The 27,099-nt window shown below is 39.5% G+C and overlaps 1 protein-coding gene and 1 long non-coding RNA gene across 2 annotated transcripts in view; one reads left to right on the forward strand and one right to left on the reverse strand.

Moving 5' to 3' along the window:
• ARHGEF38 (Rho guanine nucleotide exchange factor 38) overlaps positions 1-26,423 on the forward strand; it is a 40,095-nt gene extending 13,672 nt beyond the window's left edge. Inside the window, exons 4-14 of the mRNA XM_026108808.2 lie at positions 3,612-3,759; positions 6,715-6,732; positions 11,536-11,735; positions 12,250-12,383; positions 14,092-14,196; positions 15,398-15,520; positions 17,856-18,176; positions 19,876-20,016; positions 20,936-21,134; positions 21,290-21,552; positions 22,424-26,423. Of these exons, the coding sequence (XP_025964593.2) occupies positions 3,612-3,759; positions 6,715-6,732; positions 11,536-11,735; positions 12,250-12,383; positions 14,092-14,196; positions 15,398-15,520; positions 17,856-18,176; positions 19,876-20,016; positions 20,936-21,134; positions 21,290-21,552; positions 22,424-22,609 (1,838 nt within the window). The 3' untranslated portion in view covers positions 22,610-26,423. The remainder of the gene's footprint in view (positions 1-3,611; positions 3,760-6,714; positions 6,733-11,535; positions 11,736-12,249; positions 12,384-14,091; positions 14,197-15,397; positions 15,521-17,855; positions 18,177-19,875; positions 20,017-20,935; positions 21,135-21,289; positions 21,553-22,423) is intronic.
• LOC112988364 (uncharacterized) lies at positions 772-22,754 on the reverse strand. Its single transcript, XR_003260518.2, has 7 exons — positions 22,695-22,754; positions 19,836-21,726; positions 18,989-19,118; positions 17,848-18,002; positions 16,630-16,687; positions 12,045-12,205; positions 772-7,450 (listed from the first exon to the last, which is right to left on the reverse strand). It is a non-coding gene; the product is annotated as an uncharacterized LOC112988364 (long non-coding RNA).
• Positions 26,424-27,099: the final 676 nt, after the last annotated feature.

The raw sequence follows: 27,099 nt of genomic DNA on the forward strand, positions 1-27,099 counted from the left end.
GGCTGTCATCTATTCACTTGACGCTCTGACAGAGCTGGTGAGATTTAGGAAGTTACTGTTCATTGGCTTTTCCTTAACTGCTTCTTAAATGCAGAGGCAGTAGCTGAGCCACCTTAAAGGATCAGGTGAGAATTCTTAATTTGCTTCAGCGTAAAGTCATCCAATTTAGTTTAAAAAGCTTTCAGCTATGATTCAGAGGTCAGAGAGATTCTTTCCTCTCTAAATTGACCATATACCACAGGTAACATGTTATACAGAAAGAAGCCCTCCTCTTGCAAAAAGATGGAGCAAAAAATTATCAGTTGCCATCTGACTAAGAAACATGATTTTGAAATATATGATGCTTGGGAAAAAGTATTAATCCTGGCACGTCTCAATCTCGTTTGCCAAGGCAACAGCTTAACGTAGTTTGATGAGACTGTGTTGTTTGGCGGTATTTCAATAAAAGTGCATCACGATGAGTCATACCCTTAATAAGCAATGTTCTATTCTAGCAGGAAGTGGCTTTCTTCACAGCAAAGGGAATCATCCTTTTAGTTCCCTGCCACATCCAGAAGACAGACAATTTCATCAGTTTGTTAGGGTGTGTTTTTCCAGGATCAGACAAAGAGGCATGAAAATGTGTGGGATTTTGGATCAGAGAGCTGGCTAAATTATGACAAGGAAAGAAACTGGGAAATAAGGTGTGAGCAGTTCTTCCAAAGATTAAGACAAAAGCAGGGAGAATGACTGCATCACTATCAACAGTAAGTTAGTAAGTTTGTCATCCTCTGAAAGTATAGTAGATGACCATTTTGTCTTCAGGATCCTCACAGTCAGTGTAAAGGTTGTTAAAGCCAATTTCTGTAAAAAGGGGGCTGAAGATAATCTATTTAACATACCCATCCTATTCCAGCAGGTTTATGGTATTTAAACATCTTGCACTGAAAAATCTTCTTTTGGAAGGCACCCCAGTCATGGTGAGGTTGAGGTATGCTCTGTGCATCTCAGGCTATGTCCACATTAACAAGCAGTGGGGTCCAATGGGAGCAGATGTATAGAGCAAAACAGTTCGTGCTAAAGACCAGACGTCGATACTACACGTTTTAGGGCGTTTACTTCGGATTAGCTTTAACCCGTACCTGTGGACTGAGAGGTCCCTTCTATGGCTGGACTTCATAAGATGTGCCTTCAGAGTGCATTTTCTGGTACTTGCCACCCCCAAAGAAGACAGTTTGCGTGTCTGCAACTGTTCCACTGTGCAAGCGAAACAGGGAAACAGGGACTACTGAGTGCACTCTCCTAATCTGAGCTAAAATGCTAATGTAGACACATCTCTTGTGTTGTTTGGTCTTTTAAAGCTATGCACAGCAGAGAGAAAATTGCCCTTTCCAGTTCTCTCTCACTTTTTTTCCCCCTCTCTGTTCTAGTCACTGCATGTGGAGGAATATGATGGTTTAGATCTTACCCTGGCTTTCATTATTTGACTCCTCCTTCCTCCATCTCCCTCTGCTGTCGAAACAGAAAGCACTACTGAAAGCCCTAGGGAGAAACTGTTTCTGTTGCTCAAGTCTTCTCCCTAGGATTTTCTCTTCAAGACTGTCTGACCATCACACTCAAGAATAGGCATCAGGCAAAGCTGGATTCATCAGACTGTGCAAAAGATTCAGCGTATATTTAAGCCTGTGCCCAAATACAATCCATTTTTGGCCCATATAGCAAGCTCCCACAGTGATATGCCCAGCTCAGCTGATTCAGGCCATACGGCTTGGGACCAAGAAGAGCTTTAGGCTTAAGAAATATGCCTGCTCTGAGAAGGACCTGTCTATGAAATCAGCACATCATTTTTCTCATCATTTAGCATCAATGAAAATATTTGCCATTATGGGACAATGCATTAATGAACAGATATTGCTCATCTCCTTTATTCTGGAGGAGAGGATGATAATTCTCTGCCTCTAGTGTACACTGAAATGAACAGTAAGTCTATAGTTTGCATTTTGGCTACAGAAAACATGACCTCTGGCTGAAGTTAGTGAAAATTGTGAGAACTCAGCATCTCTGAAAATCAGGCCCCGAGGGAGCAGAATCACAGGAAAGCTTGTTATGATTTCCCTTACAATGTTGGTTAATAAAGGCCTGTATAGCGAGTTCATGGGAAAGCCAGGATGCAAATGTGCATTTTCAGGAGTCAGCATTAACATTTAGCACGAGACAGAGAAGACAGAGATGAGAGACAGCTAAAGAACATTTGACTATAGGATGCTGGTGCTTTTCCGACCGTGGCCTTACAGTAACTAAACGAACTTCCGTGGTCTTAGCTCAGTCATTGTTGTTCCCTTATTCACACCTTGAAACCAACATGCATTAGACAGCCCAGTTAACCTTCGCTGCTAGGGGAAAAAACCCAGAGCTGTGTTACTGTGGTAACTGAATCATTTTTCACTTTAAGACAGAGCAGTTCAATGCAATGTATTATGAAACAGCCCACTCTGGTCAGGATGAAACATGCAGGATGCCTGACAGCTTTGTGCTCACTCTGCGAATGAATAGAGAGCTCCCAATTAATGTGGTGTTCGGCTTTTAACTTTAATAATCATTGCTATAACTCAACAGGGATGTTTAGAAAACATCTGACTGGTTACCATACAGATGTAATTTTTCAGTAAGTGCTTGAGACAGTAGTTTTCACTGTTGTTGCTATTTATTATATGCATTTCCAAGGATGTTGATCAGGGTACTCTTACATATGGGTGTAAGAACGAATATCTCAGCGAAAGAGAGGAAGCATGCCTTTTCCACTTGCATAATATTTCTTAGATACACAGAAACCAGCACAAGAGTTTTAGGCTGCGAGAATTAGGCACCAGAATTCAATAGAAAATGGGTATATTACTACTTTAGTGCCTCTAAAAATCCCAACTGTTCTTTGAGGGAAAAAATGGTGTTGTAGAGGACTGGAAATGTAAATGTTTTCTCCCTTTCAGTTGTATGTAAACCCAAATTGTGTATAAAAATGGCTGCAATCCACAGTGGTTTTATTTAATTAGGGGACAGGTGGAGCTTGTTCTTCTGTCATGTTTTTTTCACATGGTTTTTTCACATGTTTTTTTTTATGGCTGTAACAATTGCCATTTCGGGATTCTGCAAAACAGATGATAGAAGTGAAATGGCTAATGGGAGATGGCGTCGTTATTCCTGTTACAACTCATTTAAGTTCATATTCAGTTGAAAAAAAGTCAAAAGGACAATTAACATGCTTACAGCCCAGAACAAAAAATGGTCACCCCTTAAGAGCTAAGCCCTCCTGCTTGGTTTTCATGTAAGAGGCATTCAGCTGGGGCAGTGAATTAGGGGGCTGTGTATGAAGGGGTGCAGGGTGTGGCGATTTCATCCCTTTTCCTAAGAGAATTTTTGTGCATTAACACTGCTGTAATGGTGCCCAGCTATGACAAAGATGAGCAGCTGAGAAATACATGTAATAAATAATGCACATAAACACACAAGATCATTTCTAAGGAAAGTAAAGTGGAAACCAGTCTTTTTAGCTCACGGCTAATGTGGTGGAATAATAAAACTCCTTCTGAGACGCGGTTGTCTGGCTTGACACGCTTTGTTTTTCTCTTTAACAGGGGAAGTGTTCTTGCAGATTAAAGGCCCACTAGAAGACACATATAAAATCTACTGCTATCGCCACGATGATGCACACACCATGCTGGAATCCTATGAAAAGGATGAAGAACTGAAGCAGCATTTAAGACACTGTGTACAGTCCTTAAAGTAAGATCTTTTCAAATGATGATTTCCGTCCATAGTCAGTTGCCTGGCAGGGAACATTTTAAATGGATGTAGATGAAAGGTCCCCTGTAAATCCAGAGTTTTATAAGGCTTGCTGGGAGCTCTGGCTTATGCTGCTTTCATGAAAAGATGACAAGCCAGGGGCCATGATTAGATTTCTTTCTCTCTAAGATGGCCAAAAATAGCACAAGAAAGGTTTCTGTTCCTTTAGCTTCAGTGCCCCATACTGGCAAAAAAAATGCTGCATCATATAATGGGCTGTTGGGAACACCTTGCCCAGCTCCAGGAAACGTACTGCCCCCATTTTCAGCAATTCTATTGTTTGAATTAAAATCATACGGGATGGTGTCTCTGTGCCCCAGCTATACTGTAAGGCCCCAGGGATTTGGAGTTATTGCAGTGCTGGATACCTCGTGATGGGGATATTCGAAAGTGGCTGGTGTTGAACGAAGCTGTCATGTCCAGACAGCGGAATTTGCTTAGTTTCTTTGCCTCCAGCTCCAGCTCCATAGAAAAATCCTGTCGAGAACTGGAGTGCAGCAAAGTAATGGATCTTTCCTCCAGCGTGACTTCTTCCTGAACCCAGTCACGTGAACCACCTCACCTTTTCCACGGAGAGCTCTTCTCTTTCCACCTGCAAATTCCCTTTCCCCCTCATTTTCTCAAAAATGTAGCACAGAACTGTCAAAAGGGAGCAGACCGCTGCCTTTCAGATCAGAAGTTGAGCTCTAGAAAAGCCTGCATGCTTCTAGGAGAGATATAAAGCTATCACAAATACTTAATTAATGGCACGTATATCAATGACAGGCATTTCAATTATACCTCAGCTAATGATCAGTCTGTAGAGAGGTGCTAAGACTTAGGACATAGGAAATATATCTGAATGAAATCTGGAAATGGTGGTAGAGAAAAACATTAACAAATCAAAAGAGAAATGTTTACTTAGAAGACCGGTTGTGTTGAAAATAAGGCTTCCTTGTGCAACATGTCTGGTTATTAAATACATAACAAAGTACGTGTGGAGGATGCTTAGGCTTTAGCTACCCTGGAAGTTGGAAGAAATAGATTTTCAGATAAACTCAGGCTTTCAGGCTAATGGATGGCCAGGTATCTCCCCTAAGGGGGTGTTTCAGTTGCTGACTCCTACAATATTTTTTTCCAGCTAATCAAGAGAAGCTGCAGCTGTCATTCACTCATCCCTACTGCTGAGGCAAGAGACTGTGGAAGGAAATAAAGTTAAAAGATAGCACCTATGTACATGTTAGGGTGGATGTTGCTACTTCAATTCTAGAGCCAGTAAGAGAAGCTCCTGTTCCAATATCACAGCCGGGATTTGTGAACAGAAAGGATATTTTCTGCTGAGCCATTGTAGCCTTGGCTAGCAGGAAGTGACAAAAACTACCTCACAATGAAGCCTTTTTTATCTCATTCTTTCCTATTAGCCTTTAAACAGGAACCAATGGAAAAAAACCACCATTACATGTATTATATTGTATTTTTTTCCCAGTGGCTAAAAATTGCAACCAATTGAAATGTTAAGCCTGAAAGTACACATTCAAATGTGGAGCTGTGGTTATCTAAACCTGTTACTACTGATTAGAGAATACTTGTCTTAGGAGGAAATTTATGCAGCATTCTTACCAAATAAGTTACTGACTGTTTTCCATTGTGAGCTACAATGTATTCAGGGGCCACTGACTGCTACTCTTGAACAATGTTTACTTCTTAAATATTTTTTCCTTGAGAAGAATATTGTCATATTTTTAAAAAGTTAAAGTGGGCTGGCATTACTGTGGGCTTCTCTTCTTCAGCTAAGCCACACGTGCCATGTTAAAAATGACTTCTATATTAGGAGCATCTTGAGAGTGGCACTCTGCACATCTGTACAGGCAAATCAGATTTAATTAGCCAGGCTTATATTCCTATTCTTTCTGCTGACTGAAGAGGAGGAATTCTTTCCCAAAATGTAGGTGTCTGCCTTGGAGATACATGTAAAAACCAGTTCTGTAGAATCCCGTGTTTCAGCAGCGATCATGCAAGCTGGGGATGTTGTTTCCTAACTTAGCCAAGGAAATGCAGCTGGTAAAAATGAAAGGATGCTGGCAACTACCTGCTCTGCTTTCAGTCTGAACTAGCTTGGTCAACTATTACAAAGGCAGAGATATCACAGGCACTCCCAGAGCTGACAGTGCAGAAGCAATGAAAGCACCAGCTTCCAGATGCTCAGTTAGCCCTTAGTGGGCAAGGAGGTATTAGTGGAAGCAGTCAGATAGCAGTGGCTGACAATGTGATGTCAGGACTTAATACCAGAAAAGTCTAACATAGTGATGGGGTGACATTTTGGTTCCCATGCAGTTAGGTGATCTTCTCTAAGTTTAATCATACCATTAAAAAAATATTCTTTGTGCATATCTGAGTGTTTTCAAACTACAGCTGTATCTCTGTGCTGTTTTGACTACATATATAGACACTATTCAACTATAAAGAGGTTTCAGCTGATGTGTATCCTACAAAAAAAACCTTAATATCATCATTGAATCTATATCCTAAAAGGCTGAAATACATTCTTTCTCATTTAGAAATACATTTCTGTTTAAATAAAATAGAGGGGGATGTTTATAAAGCCTAAGGATTATGTGTTTTAACTGTATGAGAATAACAGGTTTTAATACTGTTAGGAGAAGGGTAACTAAAGCCAGGTTCCTGACAATCCTTTCTCATTTGGGCTGTCTTTTCACAAAGATGTAGGGCCAGATTCACTGGTACCCTCTGGCTGTTTTGTGCAATTCTGCTGACACACAGCAGCCATAAAGCTAACTTAACTGGCCAGTTATGGCTGCTCTGTGTCACTGAAGTGTATCTGGGAATCTGGCCCATGATTGGTATAAATCCTTTCAGGACAAAGCTAATATATGTTTTCTTTTTCTCCTTTTGCAGAAAGATATACGAGGAAGAGTAAGTACTATGCCTTTTTCAGATGTAAAATAAGCTTTTAAATATCTTTATCTTAAACACACTTAGAACTGTACATTTGGAAATGTTAAGAACACAAGCATTTTGTTTCAGCATAACCCATAGATTTCTCCAGGATATAAGTGATAAAGACTTCCAGTTTTAATTCCTGTAACTGTCTGGTTTGCTAATTAACCAGTGCACTAGCTTGGCTGCATCTTCCAAAACTTGTACTTTGTGAAGCGATTTAATCTGCTTGCCAACCCATTCAGAGCCCTTTATTATCACCTTGTTGTCTATTAAATGCGCTCAGAGAGTTCTGAAGTTCTCAGGAGTGCTTCTCAACAACACAGTGAGGTCTTTGAAATCCAGGCACTCTTAAATAATTTTGCGCAGGCCTTTGTAAACCTGCTCAACATACATTAGGTTTGCATGTAAAGCTATTTCTAAAGTGACGACCTTTCTGTAGCCCTAAGTATATGAGGTCCATCTTTCCCAGGATATTCCCTCTGACAGTGGCTGGAAGAACATCAGAAGAGAACAAGCTTATAACAACGCTTTGCCAGAACACTCACCCAGCCTCCAATAAGTTGTGGTTAAGGGACTTCTGAGCCAAATGTTGCATCTTTGAAAAGCCATAAAGGAGAGTTAATATCAAGGCTGCAGTTTCTGGACATCCAGCAGGTCAGCAGCACTGAAATGCAACAAATCCAGAAGTTACCTGCATGGAGAGGTCAAAGAAAGGGTTAGCTGAACTGAAGAAAATTATTACAATCCCAGACAGAAATGTTAAGAAAGAAAAGAGAAGCGGGTGTGCTTTCTGTGGGTAGGAGAGGAACACCTGTAAGGTCAGAGAATTTGTCAATCTGTCAATCAGTCACACATCAAAAATGAGATCAGTGTAAAAGTAATCTTGATTCTTAAATAAACACCGAAGGATTGCATTTTGAAACTCTAAAGTTAGGGTTTTCAAGCTTCATTCAATGATGAGAAATAGGTTTTCTGTATAGGGTTTCGATAAAGAGGATTCTTGGATACTCCCCTCTCTCAGGGAGCTGGGGCTTTAAGAGGGACACAAATGTGTAGAATATAACCATAAGATCATGTGAGACAGCAGCACACATAGAAATAGCACAAGACTGGCTGCTTTGACTTGCATAACCCTATCAGAAATGAATACCCAGTTATCTCCTTCAAACAGTTTCTAATAGAGTCTAGGATACAACTTGCTGAGTTTACATGATTCCCTTAAGCAGTGGTCTGTCAAAACTGGCTCTTGTAAAGCTGTGTAGAGTGCAAGCAGCTAGGTTTAGCTGAGTGACCCACCCTCAGCTCGGCTATCTCACACAGCGTGGTGGCATTTGTGTCTCCCTCTGAATGGCAGAGCACTCGGAAATGCCATCTCCTGCAATTCAGCTTAGAAGTTGTGGAGTCTCAGCAGCCGTTGGGCAGGACCATGCCTAAAAATCTAGTTAATGTTGAACTAGAAAGTAGAGCATAGCTCACCTCAGCCCATCTGTGATGTGTCCCAGATCCCTTTACATTCAAGCACGATAAAGAAAACAATTACATAAATACCAAACAATGCTGCCCTTAGCTGTCAACTGCTTGGATTTACAGCTGTGCAGCCTCAGTGAATTCCCTGAGACTGCATGAGAATCATATGGCACAGTAAATTATTTCCCCTACATGTTTTGTACTAAAATGGACTTGACTTGCACACAGTAAACCACAAAGCCTAAGTCCTTAAATCGTATTGCAACCTATGATGCATGTAAACAGTTCCAAAACTGCCAAGCGGAATATGACACCAGCCTCAGCCCTGTTATATCATACTGGCTATCAGGTTCTCCACTGGAACTACCTGTTAGATAATGAAAGAATGTGAAACTAAATACTGAATCACCTGTCTCTACACAGCTTGCCACAATGTTTTTTAAACAGGAGGGATTCTTGTTGTATTTGAGACCGTATTTTGTTGCATGGAGGAAGAAAGGGTATGCTGTGAAGCTCGCTGCAGTTAAGACAGCTACATTTACTGCAGAGCTACAGGAATAATTTGTAATGAGATTAGTACAGCTACTTATGGCCTAGAATACTTGCTAAACTCATGATAAGATGGGGTGGCTGAAGTAGCATTGCAAATGAATTATCAACTTAATTTTCTGCACAATAGATGTCACAAGCCGTTACACATCTGTTTCTGTTGTGTGGCAAGGCCACGTTCTGCCAGGCTGCCGGGTGTTCTGACGGGGCGTATTAGACACAGGACTAATCTAGGGAGAGTGGTTATCATCAGATAATCTTGCTGGGGAGAATTAGATGAGTTGAACTTTGCGGCATTTAGTGCCCCCAGGGAGTCATTATCTTATAACAAACCTACTATCTTTCAAACCATATTGCTAGACTGTGTCATGCAGATACGCGAACAGAGGGCTGTTTATCACTTGGGCAGCTGTCCAAAGTGCAACTATATAAAGAGAAGACACTTGAAGATTTTTCCATTCATGAGGCAGCTTCTATAGATTTGCATTCATGGGGCTTTTCAGAGAAAACAATAACAATTTAAGATTTTTTTTCATTATTGCTGCCAGAAGCTGAAAGGAGGGAAAATAGCTCTCTATATTTAATGTAGGATACAGGGGAAATGAGGAGTATTGAAATGAGAAGAAAGTTTGGGGACATCAAGCAGCTTTAAAAGGCATCTACTGTTAAATTTTTTTCATGCAGAACTTTTACAGATAATGCCTCTGTGAGAGAGATGGTTTAAATATGCAGATGCCTCTTCTCAAAGGCATTCAAACTGTTAGTTAATTAGTCAGCAGTAAGTATTGGCTCTTATTATTTTTTATATATATATATATATAAAAGTGGGAAAGAAAGCCCCTTTCTCTCTCTTTCACTCCTTCTGCTGTACAAAACAATAGATAGCAGCCTGCAAAATCAAGTGGATGCTCAGTGTTTTTTGTACTTTCCTTCTATACTGTATTATTTCTGTATCTTTCCACGTTCAGAAATCCGTCTTCCCCTAGTGTTACCTTGCCCGTACTTAATCTCAGACAACCTTTTTCTCTCCAGGACAGCCTTTTCAGACATGCAAATGGAAAGCTCTGGTCTGCGTTACTGTCCTTCACACTGTTGCCAATAGCTCACTCTCAGTTTCAGAGGGGAGGTCTGAGTCACAGGCACTTCACACCAGCACTGGTGGCAGAGCATTCCCCAGTTTGCTCAGGAGAGTGCTGTGGTGAGGAGAGACAACAGACCATTCTGTCACTGTGCTGCCAAGAAGAACAAACTGTGCAAAGCTTGCAAAAAGAGATAGGTGCAGGCTGTGAACATCTGCTGTTTGGTGGCTTGGTTTTGCAGCATGGGAGAAAAAGATGAAGAAATCTGAGCATTTTAGTAGGGCTAGTTTGAAGCTCCCCAGTAACATTTAATTTTGTAATCCCAGGCATAAGTACAAAAAAAGTGTGCTTGTCCTCATCATTACAGGTGGCAAAATTCAATATTCTGCCACAGCAGCAGAACAGCTTTTCCTGGGCAAAGACTAAGCCACAGCCTCAGTAACAGCCAGCCCTGGCCCTAGGGCTTGGCCATCTGGTGTTACTTGCTCTGTCAAGACAGTATGTTTCTACCAGCCACAGGGATGGAAATGAAAATGCATGTGGCTGGACCTGCCCTCTTTCCCTCTTTTCTTCCAGACTTGGAAGAATTGGCCTGCAAATTGCACAACCTCTCCTCTTAAAACAAGGAGAGCATGAACAAAGTCCTGTTCAGAATGGGTGTGGAGTATAAATTCAGTGGGTTGATAAGCACTTTGCATGGGTCCAGAGAGCTCAGATGGCCCTGTTAGCCTGAGTCACTTGGGACTTGGTGCCCTGAGAAGCTGCTCTGCTGCCAGTCCTGAGCCAGCAGCGACCGATACTGGAGCCACAGAGAGTCCTGCGCCCATGCGGGAGGCTATGATTTTTCTACCCTTCCCTGTGTCCACGCTGGAAGCTATGATTTTCTACCTTCATCTTTCTGGCACTCTAGACAACTGCCTACTTTGCCTTTGCTTAAAGCGACTTCCAGCAGGTTGGATCAAGCCTAGGTAAACATCCTATATGTTCAGTGTTCCCCAAAACCAAATCCAGTATACTTTGGAAGCTCAGCCATCTTTAGATATAACCTACTGGAACCCAGTAGAGAAATATAGCAGGTAAAAGACAGTAAAACTGCTGGGGTCACAGTGGCAAGTTGAGAGGTGGTGTGAGAAGGGATGCAGCAGCACATGGGCATCCCAGTTACTCACAGTGAGGAGATGTCGCAATCTTAAGGTTGAGGAGCCAGAGCAGGATGTAATAGCCACCACTTACACCCCCACTTACATGCATTTCTCAAACTTCCTGTTATTTGTTTCTCCACCTACATCTCCCTTCTTTGGTGTTGTGGTATGTAAGTTGTGCCATACACACCCCCTCAGACTGAGTGGGACAATTTCAGAGGTAATGTCTAAGCAATAGTCTGGCAAATTGCTGAAAATACAGAAAACCCAGACCTGTCTCATTGAGGGGGCGAGAGGATGGTTTCATTTACAACTGCCCATGTTCCCTGACAGATGTGTCTTACTTTTGACATAAGTGGTAATTGCATCTCTATGACTCAGTGCAAAGCAGTGCTCTGGTTTTGATATTTTCTGTAGCTGAAAGCTCAACTGAAGAATATAAAAGGCAACAGCTTCAATGGCTAGAGAGAAATAATGAGAAGTTTTTGTCTTCAAGGAGTTTCTCCTTATGTGACAATTTCTTTTTGTATAAATTACAGAGGAAAGCCAAATCTAATGGACATGGGATCCCTGATGATCAAACCAGTACAACGGGTGATGAAATATCCCCTGTTACTCTGTGAACTCTTGAATTCAACTCCTGCTTCTCATCCTGACCACAAGGCACTACAAGATGCCCTTTTTGCTATGAAAAACATTAATGTGAACATTAATGAACTTAAAAGGAGGAAAGACTTAGGTAAGAAAAAGGCACAGTAAATTCCTCTCTCCTTGTAGATTTGGGCTGATGATTACAAGAGAGGTTTCAACTTCAGTCATATTACCAGAGCAGTTTTGGTGGGTGCTACTTAAGCCGTGCAATAAGCTGGGCTTTAAGAAGATGCCTTGATGCTGCGTGTCCTCAGCCAGCTGTGTTATCTCACGGGGGACACAGAATCCATAAAAATGAAAAAAAAGACGGAATCCATGTTATATCCACGTTCATTGTCAATAATGCAGTTGCAAACACAAATAATAATTAAGACACAATGGTAGCAATTTTTCTTACAGACTTGCCATGTTGAAGCCTTAACTCACTCTTCCCAAGGCAAGGACTGATGACAAGGTTTTCATCATCTCAGGCATTTTCACACAAGATTACAGCAAGTGACATCAAAGTGTCTGGTCTCAAATGGTTTCATATTTGTGTGCCCGAATCTGTGAAAGGCCCTGTGAATACAGATTATTAGTGTCATGAAATTCTCTCTCTGCAGTACTGAAATATAAGAGAAACGATGATGACGAATCCCTTAAAGAAAAGTTCTCCCGACTGAATATTCACTCCATTAGCAAGAAATCCAAGAGGGTCACCAGCCATCTGAAAATACTGACGGGGGGAGAACCTCAGGTACTTACTCATCCAATTGCACATTTGCATTGACAGTCTTAGTTCTGATTTTGCACTAAGTTTTTTTTTCACAATGTTTTGGAAATGGATTTGGGGTGTTGCTTTTTTTGCATCATCTATGAAGTCATTTTTTGAGTGTCAAAGAAGACAGAAAAGATCATTGTGATTGAAATAGAGACTAACGTAATGTATTTTCCACCTTTTCTTCTGCATCTAAGAGTTTCTGAAACATCTTCAACAGAGAGGAAGAGACCAGTAGTTTTATGAAACTCATCCTGAGATCAGCTGTTTGTGGATAGACTGGCAATGGTTATTGTTGGTGCTGAGAACATGTTCAGTCCATCTTACTCTGCATCATAACATTCAGGTCCTGAATCCACCAAGGAAAATCAGTAATACTTATCTGCTGATTAGTAAAAGCAATGAGTTTGCCTCTGCATGTGTAAGGACCTGTAACTGTCAAAACTACCAGAGGCAAAGAACTCTTTGCAATAAATCTGATGAGTGCCCCCAAATAAAATACTCCTTCATAATTTTGAGGTTGTAATTCAAAACCTGTCAGGATAAACATTTTCAGAAAATTGTAAATCTAAATCTCAAAGAAAATCAATTATAATTGATGTTGAAAATGATAGCTGGTGCACTTCATTGCACAAGATAGTTGATTATGCAAGGTCACTTGTCTTTCTAGATGTGACCTTTCAAGATTTGTGTTGTTTTTTCCTGTTTTGTTCTTTATCAGTGGTTTCCCCCTTTCTCTGATGCAAACTACCCACATTCATGTTTCTGTTCATTTATTTGTACAGTGGAAATTCTGGTATTTTCCTCGGTTTTCCCACCAAACTCCATGGCAGACTGGAACTCTGACAAGAGTATAAAATCAGAGACAACCATGGAGCTAGATTTGATTGAGAGGAGATGCAGTTTTTCTTTCTTTCCTTTATAAGTCTTTATATTCTGCTTGTTTGGATTTTTAAAAATATTTTTAAGCTTGCTAACTCCATTTGCAAACATTTGCAAACGGCTTTCGAAACAAGATACATCTGCTAAAGATTCGGCCCTTCATTCTCTGCAGAGACTGAGAAGGCTCACAATTCACATCTCTGAGACATGCTGTGACCCTTACAGCAAAACCACTGAAAACCAACCTTGAGATTTCTTATATTCTTCAAGTAAAAAGTAGGCAGATATAAACATATTTTCAGGGATTCTTCCGATAGCATAAAAACGTAAAGCCACCCCCTTCACAGCTGGTGAGCGGAGTAGCTGGAGTGGGTGTTGCTCCAGGGGTACCAGCACCACCTACAGCCTGCCGGAGGGAAATCTCCCCGTTAGCCACATAAATCAGCACTCGGGAAGCGATGCTATGACATGAACAGATGTCTTCCTTTTTACTGTTATTTCCCCAACTGGGGCAGCACTGTATAGCAAATGAAGGTTTTTACTGATGCAGATGTGCTTATAACTCCGTACTGCCATAAGGCTTGGCAAAAATTAAGATCTCTGTCATGAAGCCCAGTGCCCTCAACTTTTCTTGGATTAAAACTTGAGTAGTTAGTTTCGAGAGAATTAGAGAATCAATCTGTTCCGTCTTCAAAGGGAGGAGTTCAGGGAAGGCTTTAGATTTTTCCAGCAAAGCTCTGGACATTTCTTTCATTAGTGAGACTCCTTTGTGCTGCCAAAGTAATAGTGCAAACATCTATTTTAGGTGAAAGATCAGACTTTTAATAAGGAGGAAAAGCTGTTTCGAAGTTTAGAAAAGACTGTGAAATTGTGCGTGAAGAACATTTCATTCTGCTCGCAACATCTAGAGGTGGGTACATGCTTTTATGAAATCTGTGGTCAGAAACCAGATCCATAACCAGTTTAACACATATTTCTGTCACTGGTTAGGCAAAACCAAATTAATAATAAGCAGGCCTGTCTGCATTACAATATGTAGCAAACAAACTGTGCTTCTGCTGCATTATTGAGTTAATGGCAAAGAAGTTACAAAGCCACATAACATGAATGCATGTTCTGCATTCTTCAACTTACACAGCAGGCTTTATGGAGACCCAGTGGTGCAATGCAGAAAAGAAGGTGCTGTCTGGTGGCACACTTACTACTTTAGATCACAGTACGTAGCCACCATACAGGTCATGCACCTGTGCTGGAGTAGAGCAGCAACTACTTCTCATTAAAAAGCACAGAACTGAGTTTCAGCCACATGAGTTAGTGCGCTCTAAAATACATACTGAACTGAAGACTCCTTCCTTCATCCTCTTGCTATGTTGAGTTAAGGGATAGCATTAGATTTACAGTGATGAAAGTGCTGTAAATGTCTTCACTTTAATCCCCCTCTTCGAAAATGTGGCTTGGCTTGTGATTTACCAACTTTTCCTTCTCATGGATGAGTTACCAACTTTGTAGAACGCACAAGGTCCTTCAAAGCATAAGTGTGCCCAGGCTGGACTTGAAGTTTGTTTGAGAAGTAGGTAAGATCCCTAGCCAGCTGGCCAGAGCTTATCACAACCAAACCTTGTTTGGTTCAGCAAACAAGGGAAGTCCTTTGCACTCACCCAACAGACTTGTTGACTGTGAGGGTGTTGACAGCTCGTTATCCAAAGGGATGCACCCGTCATTAAGGTTAAAATTCACTGTAAGTGAAATGTACCACTTCAGTCCTACTTAATCCTCCAGAACAGGCCTTTGAGGCTGCATGAGTCTTGAGCTGGCTGCTTGCTGAAGAGTAACTTAACTTCCAATGGGAAGCTCATTAGTTTCAGGGATACTTTTTTTCAGCTGAACATTAACAATATTATTCTTAAATAGCTTATATGGAAAATAGAACACAGGAAAATATTATCACAGTAAACACACAATGATTAGAAATTCCATTGCTAACCAAATAGATACCAGAGATGGAAAATATTTCTGATTCCATCAATATTATTGCAGCGCCTACATGAGTGAATGCAGTATATTAAAGAAATCATACTACATTTTCATCTTCGTACTGTCTTCTCATTTAGGATTCCATACATCTGGCTGCACAGAATATAATTGGGCTTCAAGAAATTTTGCAAGATAAAGAAGATGAAGTAACTGACAGTTCAAATAAACTGAACAACACTGGAAATCTCTGTGGAGGCCTTGTAAGTTTATGCAATATCCAGTGTTACACAGCTATCTGTATGTGTGAGAAAATGTATATGTGGGGACGACTCAGAACAGAAAAGAGCAAAAAAGACTTAGGAATCCATAGGGAAAGATGGAGGAGGTTGGCTGAGTTTCTACACAAAATGAGATAAAATTCAGTTTGGAGCACAACTCTGCTTTTGCTAGTTTTGTTATCAACGCTCACATAGTTTTAGAGCGGGTTTTGTGATCTTTGTTGTACTCATAAGCTATTAGCGCCCGGAATCCTATATCTATGAATTTTTTTTCAGGTACGTCCCTAGCTTTCATACAGGGAAAGCTTTTAAAATCTGGATATAGCCCATAAAATTTAAAAATCATTAAAACATTTATATGTAATAGTTTTTCAACTAGTGTCTTACTTTCAGGACCCAAATGAACTCTTAAGACCTGGTTCTACTAAACTAGAATAAAATGTATCTTCAAAATAGCGCCTGCTGCTTCTTCAGACAGCTGCTCAAGCTGAACAAATAGAGACAGAGCTTTTCTTATACTTTCTTAGGCTTGTAGCGTCTAAACTGTAGCCACTTAATCCTTTCTAACAAACTGAAGAATGTCTGCCAAAAAACAGAAGGATCTTTGACAGACTATATCCTCTCAGATAATGACAGAGAAATGAGATGTTGCATTTCTTTTCCTTTGAAGTTCCGGTATTTAAAAAAAATCTCAAAAATTAATCTCAATAATCAAAAGACATTTTCTTTAAAATGAATGAATGTATAAAGTGCAGAAAAGCAACTCCTCTATCACTGCAATGGTGACTGCATCCAGTATGGAAGACATCCTCCTTTGTAGAAGCTTCTAAAAAAAGCAGAAGAAATTCCACGATAGATAAAATAGAAAACGTTTTTCCAGAAAAACGTTTGTACCTGTTACTGGCTCATGACCAACTGGCCTGAAGGCTCATATACTTTCTAAAATACATTTTAAATAGTATTTTTTTTAACAATAGACATTCTTATTAGCCATGCTTATTTTTACTTATTTTCTGTTCATTTCTGTGTCTTGGATTTACAACAGTCTGTTTTATGTATAAGATTAAAAAAAAAAAAGCTTTTGTCCTTACCTTGCATAATGAGCAGATGTTCTCAATGAACAATCCATGGTGTTCTTTGCATCTTCTCCTAAAAAGATGTTATCAGTGGAGAACTCAGCAATGGGCCCAGCTTAAGCCATTTTTCCCTTTGTGCACCTGTTAATAATGAATACTTTCCTCTCTCCTCTTCTTTTAGGGACAATTTCAGGACTAAAATTCACAATAGCTTCTTCTCTTCCACAAATCAGGACCAGCACTTTGAAAAACTGTTTTCTTAATATATCAAAAATTGCTTTACTAAACACAGCCCAGTTTTTCAAGTGGAAGTAAAATGGAAACTACCTAGCCAGTGCACATCATCTTGGCCTTGGGAGAGCACTTCTGGCTCCTCTGTGGTGTGTTATGGAGGGGAGAAGGATGCCACTTTTTTTATTCTCAGACTCAGCCCGACAACTTATTTCATATGGAAAATCCTAGAGCCTTAACATGACAGAGAGTTTCACTCATTACAAGCTCGTGCTGTATTTGCACAAGTGACCTACAAGAATAAAACTTATTTCATGCAGTATTAATCTGTTGAGACTAATGGAAAGATCCGAGAAAGATTTTGTTCTTTTACCAGGTGCCTAATTTGTTGATTACTGTAGATAAAAAAAATAGGCATAGCATACTTTAATCAAATCAAGTGATTGTCTATGTGTTTGCTTAAACAGGACTTGAGTTACAGTTGTTTCCAGAAGAAAAAAACACTTTGATATCATTAAAAAGGAAGAATGCCATTTAACAAGACTTCATTGCCTCTAGACTTTATCTCGGCATGGTCCTTGATAATTATGCAAATCCCAGTTTCGTTGGAGCATCACACTATGAAGTCAGAGGCTGGCTCAGGCACTAAGAAACATGCTCACCAACCTTCTTTTCAGTTCTCATAGTTCTCTGGACCACTTCATCAATCCTGGCCTCAGTTTTTCCTCAGTGATAACACACTGATGGGTCTACTGTAGGCTACATGCTCCAAGGGACCATTACCATTATCAGACACTTTTTGCTGCAAAACTGTTGCCTCTCTTTTGCAATGTTATGAAGGAGTTTCCAACTCATGCTAGACCCAGCTTGAGGCTGTCTCTGACAGTAATGCTTTGTGAAGTGTTATTAACAGATTGTTGGCTAGGCTGCTATCAGGCTTAACCTGTTACTGTATGAATAAAAAACTGTATGAATGAAATAATATGTAGGTTTGTTTTATACCTTTCCAGATGGCTCAATTGAACAAGCTCATTTTGGCTCCCCTCTTAGCACTACAAGCCTTGTTTCCAGGCCCACAGAAGCTCATCCAGAAGCGCTACGACAAGTTGTTGGACTATAACAGCTACCTTCAGAGGTCAACAGGAGAAGAGCTGGACCTGGCAAAGAAAGACTATGAGGCTCTAAATGCACAGCTAGTGGAAGAACTTCAGATATTCAACCGAGCAGCAAAGAAGATTGTGTTGAACTGCCTGCATTGCTTCATTACACTCCTCAGGAACATTATGTGTGCAGCACTTCAATCAAATTCTGCTGTCGTGGTGCCTGTTCCAGTAAGGGCATTAGAAATGGATGTAGCTCTGTGTTTGTCTGTCTTTTTTCTTTCTGTATGATTTGGCTAGAGATACTTAGAACACATACCTACAAGCAACCCTGGTTTTTTTTTCTTTTGTTCTGCTGAGCACAAGCAGGTTTTGGTTTTTTTATACTTAAACTTAGCTCTTAAGTTTTGTCAACCTTCAACTTCTTTTTCTAAGAATGATCCTAATGAAGCTGTTCCAGCCATTGCAATGATATTAATGGTGAGAACATTACAGTAAAGCAAAAAGGAGACATCACCAACATTTTAGTCTTAATTCCTTTGGGTCTGCCATGAGTAGCCTAGAAAACACAGGAAGAAAAATTTCAAGAAAGTGCATGAACACTCCTGCTACTGCTAGACCTGTAGAGTCACACAGAAGACTGCAGAGCAGAAGTGGGCTAGGAGAAGACCTGATGAAGCAGTTTCTATGAGAAGCAATTTGCTTTTAAACCCAAGTGTTCCAGAGAAGCTCCTGCAGACTCTCTAGGCATTAAGGAATAGCTTTGGCTCTACTGGCATTTTTAGAAAGTTCAAATCATTTCACTGATTTAGCCAAAGGTACCAACAGTGCTTGCCTGAGCTGCAGAGAAGGACATTAGTTCCTCCAGCCAACTCTTTCTGTGCACCATGATCATGACGTTAAGATTCACGTTAAGAAATTATTCTTTACCAGTTTGTGTGAAAATCACACAATGTTTCAGGGTTTTTTTTTTTCCCTGGAGGAGCTGAACCCTCTGAGAAGCACAGCTGTGAGGCTGTCTCCGCAACTGCAAGCCCACTCACCTGAAGTGGAGCCGTGTTTAGGTGACTGTGACTGGACAAGACTCTACATATGAAACACACTGTAGTTAGGTCTTTCTGGAGTATTCCCTTCCACCAGGGGTTGAACACAGCACTTCACACTCACTTGTAGCTGAAAAAATTAGAAAGCAAGGTCAGGATCAAAACATAGACCTGCACTGTTTAATGGGAAAATGAGAGCTTTTCTTGCATGAAGAAATTGCATCCCTATAATTTGAGCATTGTATGTTTTGGAAGCTGTTGTATCGAGCATTGTTTTCAGTGGGGATTTGCCTATAAAATTACCTTTTTTTCCCCTGTTTACATCAGCAAATACATTTGGGGTTAGGCATAGGCTGAAAGCACTTATCTAGTGCCACAGACAGAACTTCAGCTAACCCAACTATCTTTGACCTGGTAGCAGTGCACAGTTTCATAAACACACAGCTGTGGAGTAAGTTACTCCAAGCCTTACTGCACATTGGCCACTCTGTGATAACTGCTGGGATCCACATTTGCATCTGAAAGCAGGTGACTCAGTAGCATAAGTACAAGGCTGTTCATTCATTTCTCATCACTGTTTCTTCACTCATTTTCATTTTAATCACTGTTTCATTTCATCATTTTCAATACTGTTTGGAACATTTTTTAATGATTTAAGTTAAATCACTGTGTTTTGTAAATCTAATAGTAATCATTATAAATTTTTTAAGCAAGGATCTTTCACTCTTCTTTCTGTCTTATGCCTAGCACAGTACGGGCTCTGCAGGAAATAATAGTAACTTGTCAGATCTCCTGATTCCTAGTGTTCAGCCCATTGCACCAAATCTGCTGTCTGAAATCTCCTTACCATCTTGTTCGTGAGATCTAATCCACCTTTTTGTTTGCAGCTGTCTTCCTCAAGCATCTGTGAAGTGCAGAATCAGTTGATGGAGGAGGTTCACAAGCTGAATTTTGTAAAAGAAAACAGCAGTGCAACCTTTATTGAGAGAAAATTGAGCTTGGAAAAAAAGAAGCCTGTCCCAACTCTGGTTTGTGTCATACTTTTGAATCGTGTATGAAGCATCCTCTTTTGATCACTTTTGAAACAAATCTGGTTTTATGCCACCTAGAGGTTTGTGCTGGGTCCCTTCATTGGGAACCTGAATTGGGTTGTTGGAATGAGGCTTTTCCATTCACCAGTAATTTCTGAAGGTTTTCCGCTCTCTTTTCATGTTAGTATCTTGAAACTTGACCTGAAATCATCTCTGACAATCCTCAGGTCTTTAAGCACGTTAACTGTAAGACTGTACATGCAAAGTTCAATTGCTTCTCTTTTTCAATAGTCTTACTGTGCATCTTAATCTTTTGATTAACAACTTTTTGCTTCTCTTTTTCATCTATGATCCTTTGTGTATTTCTGTGTGTATATTTATACATAACGTATATAAAAAACACATATATACACACACACACACATATATATATACATACACCCAGATCAGGAGATGCAGAAAATCCAGCAGGAAATCTGTGTGTGCCTAGTTCCCCATCTAATTAGACACTACCAAAGCTTTTAGGAATCTAGTTTACAGTAAAATAAAAACTCAGGTGCAGATTTACTGGAGAAACCAAGGAAGCTGCAGGATTCCTTTTAGCATCAATAAGACACAGATGCTATTGCTAGTGTGATGTGCTATGGTCACACTGGTGTGCAGCACCTCCCTCTCCGCCCTCTTAGCAAACCGTGACTGGATGTGGTTTAAGCAGTTCATAGCATCTCGCCCTTACAGAGCAAGGTAATTTCATACAAACAGAAGACCACTTGGAGACTACTGATTTTTTTATATAATATAAATTTAAATAATTCCTTGATCTGCATGTAAAAAATACAGAGCCTATGGCCACATACAGTATACACTAGTTTCTTTTATGCATCCTTGTTGCTCTAGAAATGGCCTTTCTTTTCAGCTCGAAACCCCACATCAAACAGAAGATCACAGGTCCAAGCTGTTGTCTATGTACAGTGCAGAACTGCTGTATCAAGCTAAGCGCAAATGCAATGCCACACAGGAATTCGATATTGATTTACATGAAGGAGAACTGGTGGCTGTTGTGGAGCAAAAGGACCCCTTCGGAAGTACAAGCAGATGGCTTGTTGACACAGGAAGTAAGTTATTTGTATAAACATCCCAATAGCAGCTTTTCTTTGGGCTGTTGATTTCTGCTCATTCTGGCCCCATCTGTTTGCCTCTGTCATACTGACAGCTGCATGAAATGGTTGGTTTTGAAATCTTTATTTTTCTCTCTTATTCCGATATCTAGTCCTTAAAGGGTATGTGTATTCCTCCTTCCTGAAGCCTTACAATCCGGCCAAGGTGCAGAAGGACATAGCGGAAAACAGTTTCTGTGATGATGATTTTGATAATATCAGCCTCTTTGTCTCTTCACGGCCCAACACTGACAGCAGCATAAGAAGTCCAGGACACAGTAAGAGTGACAGCAACTCATCTCCTATTAACTTCTGCAAAAATCCTACAATTAATGGGAAAGAGAGTGATGGTATTCAGGATATGGATGATCAGCATGTAAGTGATATACACTGTGCCTGTCTTTTTGTTTTTCCTATTCCAAATCCAAAATCATACTGCTTAGAATTTAAATGGTTTCCTCTTTACACTGCTTCCGCTAACCTGTCAGTATGACAAGGAAAGTCCCACAGCTCTCATTATCCTCTGCTATTCTTCGGGTTTCTTAAATAGCTACAAGGTGGGAAAAGATAATCAGAGTTAAACTGTGAATCACAGTTTCATGTTCACAAAACACAGCTGCATTAGCCTACCATATGTACAATGCCTCAAGGTTTTCCCACGGAGTAGGGGCCTCAGAAGTAGCTAAGTTCTGGGTTTTTCCACTTACCTTTGGTGAGAAAGCTGTGGCAATGCTGATCAGCAAGGTACAGAAGTGACCTGTGTTTTTACTATTTCCAGATCAGATTACTGCAGATAGGATATTTGGCAGCTGAGAAGATGTTTTGAGGGATTTGTATTAACAGTTGCCACATTTAAATATAGGAGCTTTAGGAAAGGTGGTTCTCCTTGATGAAACCTTGCTGTAAATGCTCAGGCCAGCACTCCAAGCTTGCTGACATTTGATGCAAACTGAAAATCTTATTAGCCTGATGTGTTCTTTTGATGTTGCCTCACAGAGCCTGTTTTTTTTCTTCCCATGGAGAAATATTCAGATTCTTCAACTTTACTTTTTCTTTTCTATTTTTTTGGCCCTGTTATTTGTATTCTGTATAGCCATTACAGACCATGTAATTATATATTGGTTCATACATGTTATTACACATTTTGTATATACATACTTCATACTAATATACAAGGATAACATAAGATGTGGTTACATTTCTGGATTCAGTTTTTTTTTTTTTTTTTTGTGGCTTTCCTTTTTCAGACATTCTATGCTGTTTATGCATTTCAAGCAAGAAATGATCAGGAACTCAGTCTTCAAGAGTACCAGAGGGTTAGGATACTTCGTTTTTCTGACCTGAGTGGCAATAAAGAATGGTGGCTAGCAGAAGCCAAAGGTCAGAAAGGATATGTACCATCTAACTACCTTGGGAAGATGACATATGCTTAGGAACAGTAAGGTCCATTGAGCCAGTTTCTCTGAAGTGGACAGAATAATAATCTGTTATGGTTTGCAGCAAGCAAGGCAAACTCACAAGTGACTGACAGAAGCCATGACATCAGGTACAGCACACAGATGATATTTAAAACTTCCGTTCTCTGAAAGCCATCACCTTGTCAAGACCTGAGAGAGAAAACATTTAACAGGAAGACTAATTCTGATTAATATCCTGAAGAGCTTGCTTTTTCATTACCCCATAATTTTCTCTTTTGTCAAACAGTGCCCTACATCAAAAGTCAACCTACAAATACAAATCACATTAAATTTATGTTTTTCTTCCATGATATTTAGCAAATAATATTCAAGATGCAGAAAATTAACCTTGAAAAAGGACAAATTCTGTCTTCAGGGATTCTGCAGTTCAGATTGAATTGTTCCTGAACTTCTATCTTGGTCAACACGGACCCTTCTCAAAACTTGAGCTTTTGGATGTCTGTTTTTATCTTCAGCCACTTTTGTAATGAACCTTTTTCTATAGACTTGGAAAAGAAAACAGGCTTCATTTTTGTAAGGAACATTTCACACGTTATAACTTAAAACATACAGAACACGTTGGTACCCGTGGCTGGTCTCAGGGAAGAAGGTATGTTTAGTTAAATATGGAAATGTGTGTGTGTGTGTGTGGGGGGGGGTCCACAACAGAAAATAAGTACTGTGAAAAGTTACAATATTCAAAAATATTACACAACTATTTCATATCATAGGAAACAGTTTGTAGCAATATGAATGTGCATCAGAATTGAAAAACATCTCCACACTAACTGCTTTATATTGCAGGATCTGCATACCGAAACAGAACTTGTGTTATTTAGGCTTGGGAAACCTATGCTTTAAAAAAATAAGTCAAGCAGTGCTATTCCATGAATATTTACTGCCTATCTGATTCCTTAGGTCAGATAGAGATCATAATGTCTAGTGAATAAGCTGGGACTCAAGATTTGTCAAGATCACTCTTCCAGGCAAAATCATCATTCTCATTCCCAAAGTGCCTGACATTAGATTGAACAGTGAAGAATGTATTGATGAGCTCATTTACTGTTCATTGGATTCAGAGTCAAGGCCTGTATTTTACTAAAGTACCTTCAAACGTGTTAGTGCTATTTAAAGGATTAAAATAGTTCACACTGCATCCTCAATTAGCATGGGAAGACATAGATGCCTGAGGAAGGATGTGATATCAAGTACTAGTTTAGGTTCACTGACTACAGTGATCTTTAGGACAGGCCAGCACCCCACATTTAAGCTAGACTGAATGGTGACCTAACAACATATTGTTGCTGTTGCCATTGATAACTAATTTCATCACAGTTGATTTCGTTAGAGTAACACCTAGGACCTCTAATGATGAACGAGGACATTATTGTGCTAAACAGTGTAAAAGGGGGGGGGGGGGAAAGGCTATGTTTGAAGTGGTTGGTGTAAATGAAATACAAGCCTCTGTCAGGTATTTTCTGCATAGCTGCATAATTCCTTATTACTGACTGACCATTAAAGTGACAACACTATTAAAATAGATGTGTGTGGGGGGAAAGGTTGCTGATCAAGGGTATGCACTAAAGCTGTTGGCTGTTAAGTTTCTACCTCATGTTGCTAAAGTGTGGGGTATGAAGATAAAATGATTGAAATCCTTACTGAGATGTAGTAAGAATAACTTGCCAGCACATAAGAGGATGAGAGGAGTCAAGGAGCTGATGCAAACAGAGTTTTTGCTACACTAATGAATCCAGTTTCATTTTCTTTTGAGTGTCCCCTATTTTCATTTGATTATGCTAAAAAGGTAGGGAATGTTCTTGAATTTGCTCAGATGATGAATGCAGTGGATCAGAGATGAAATCCTGACATTTGTGCTGGATTAAATCATATGATAGAGAAGCTTTTAAAATTCTCTGAGATGGACATCCAGAAATTGGTGTGTGAAACTCTTAACTACTGCAGTCCAGTGAGCAGTAATAATAGATACCACAGTGTTTTGTGCAACTGTACACAACCTTGTGCACTTAAATCTTGCTGTTTCCCTGGCAAGCAAAAAAAGGTTCCCATCCACTTTATTAATGACTTAAGTTGTTATTACGGAAAACTTTGCCTCTAGGTTAAGTGAAGAAAATAAATCTTTGGGGTTGACGGGTAGGTAAATCAGCTTGGATGAATGGACTGAAAGATTAGAATTGATGCTACCCTACTACAGTTTGCACTACTTTGGTTTTTATATTTTAATATTATGGGGAAGATAACACAAGCAGCTTTCCAACATGTCTTACATTTCAGAATATTTTATTCGGATGCGACCCATACTTTGTATTAGTTGAAACAGTTTTGAAATGACTGAATTGAATTTAATAGGCTTAACACAGTCATAGAAGCACAATGACAAAGTTTTCTATTTCAGATACTGAAATTAAGGGCAAGAGTCAGAAAAGAAAAATCTGAAGTCTTAGTTCTCAGAGCTGAGCTTGAGTCATATAGAGGGCCCTGATTTTGAAAGAGCGCTGTGTGCGTTCCCCATGAAAATTCAGGCTCTATGAAGGTGTCTCAAAGCATATTCAAATGCTGCTCTCCAAAATACTCACTAGGTATCCTGACGCAACAAAGAATGAAGGATGAAACATAAGGGAGCTGGCCACCTAAATTTCATAGAATTTCTGTGGAATTTGCGAACTTCTAACAGGCTATGTGAAACCCCAGTCTATGCATAAGACCCATAATAATTTCTGTATTTTGGGAAAATTTATATGACTTGATATCTTCTTTCTTATCCTGTGGGATTCACAAAGAGTACTTTGTTAGGTTCAGGTGGATTAATCATTTCAGAAATTCAAAGTTTTAGCTGTTATAATTTGATGAGATTACATATATATTGCAAGCTTTTATCTTTGTCTAAAACATATGAATGAAAACTAGAAATTTTGCAAAAATGAAGGAAAGCTCTTGGAATCTAAAGCCTGCCTACATTAAGGAGATTTACAAAAGTTCAGATTAGACCTGCTCAGACACATTATTGTTGAGGTAGTGCTTTAAATACTAGAAACTCAGCTCCATTAGGACTCCAGAAATTGGTAGAAACTATGCAATATTTTTGCAACTGTTTCTTTAATGTAGAGAAGATTACAGTATTCTGAGAATTTTCTTTTTCCTATTAATGACAAAACTAATTTATTTTGATTGAAGCAGGACAGGCTATGGTTTAATAGACTGATCATGCATATATTCAAATGTGCATTTTACTAACTTGAACCATTGTGACAGTAAGCATTCAAAAATATTTCCAAGACTGGGTCCATTTGAACTGAAGGGTTTCTTCCTTCAGGGGATATATATTTAGAGTGTTGCCATTGATTTCTGTGCAATAACCTGGAGCCCAGTAAACATCTAAGCCAAAGAACAGCACAGAGTCTCTGGCTCTGATCTTTGGCAGCTCTGTGCTGCACCATGTTCCCCCTGCTTGGAGGGTACTTGTGAGCCTTTACTAAGGATTCACCTTTTCAGCACAGATTTAAGAATGGTTCCTTCTGGCATTGCATCTTAGGAGGCTTCACTGAGTAATTACCTCAAATACTAAAGAACCCCCTTGCTGTCATTTTGAGATAGCCTGTAAAAATGCAAACATGTGAAACAGACCTCATACTTGCAATTGCAAATCCAGCCATGACAACGCTGGTGCCTGTGAATCTATTACTGATAATTCCTCTTATAATATTGTTTGTTCAGAAATTGTGAAAAATCTTCTTTTAAATTATTGTAATAATAAAAAATCTATTTTTATAAAGATATGTTGTCTTTCTTTTCCCTAAAACAAGACTTCTTCCCAGCTGCAAAGGGGTTTATATGCCATCCAAGATCTGCCTTCTGTTATCAACTGTAAAAAGTGTCATTGCAAAATAAGTAGAGCAAAGGAAATGGACAGTTGCCTCAGATAAAACACTGCATTTTTAGTATACATCCTAGCTGGCATATTAAAATATTGGAACTTGTTATCAAAATACTGAACACGTTTCAAAATACACTTCAAGTTTCCAAATGGCAGGTTAGTTCTGTTCTTTTCTAGCTGCTCCTGTAGTTGTAACCATTATTACTGCTGCATCCAATCTGCATTCTGTCATGATTTGCAATAGAATTAAAGTTTCTTACTAAAATATGTTACAGAACTTTGAGCTAGATTCCAGCATCTTTCCTCTTGTATCCAGACACCACCAGCATCTGTTAGTCCTAGCAGGAGTTTCTATGGAACACAAGTATTATTTCCACAATACTAAGGATTATCAGAATTTGGACATGTATGAAAAACATCATATTTAAGTGGAAGAAAAATATTACCATACCAATTTATAAAATGCATAAGGAAAGTCAAGTAGCTATTTTATATAGTAAATCACAGAGCAATCTGAATTGGGGATAGAAAGTCAGAAGACTATTTCCTAGTCATCTTTCCTAAATATGAGGTG

Source organism: Dromaius novaehollandiae, chromosome 4 (genome assembly GCF_036370855.1).
Source record: "Dromaius novaehollandiae isolate bDroNov1 chromosome 4, bDroNov1.hap1, whole genome shotgun sequence".
NCBI classification, from domain to species: domain Eukaryota; kingdom Metazoa; phylum Chordata; class Aves; order Casuariiformes; family Dromaiidae; genus Dromaius; species Dromaius novaehollandiae.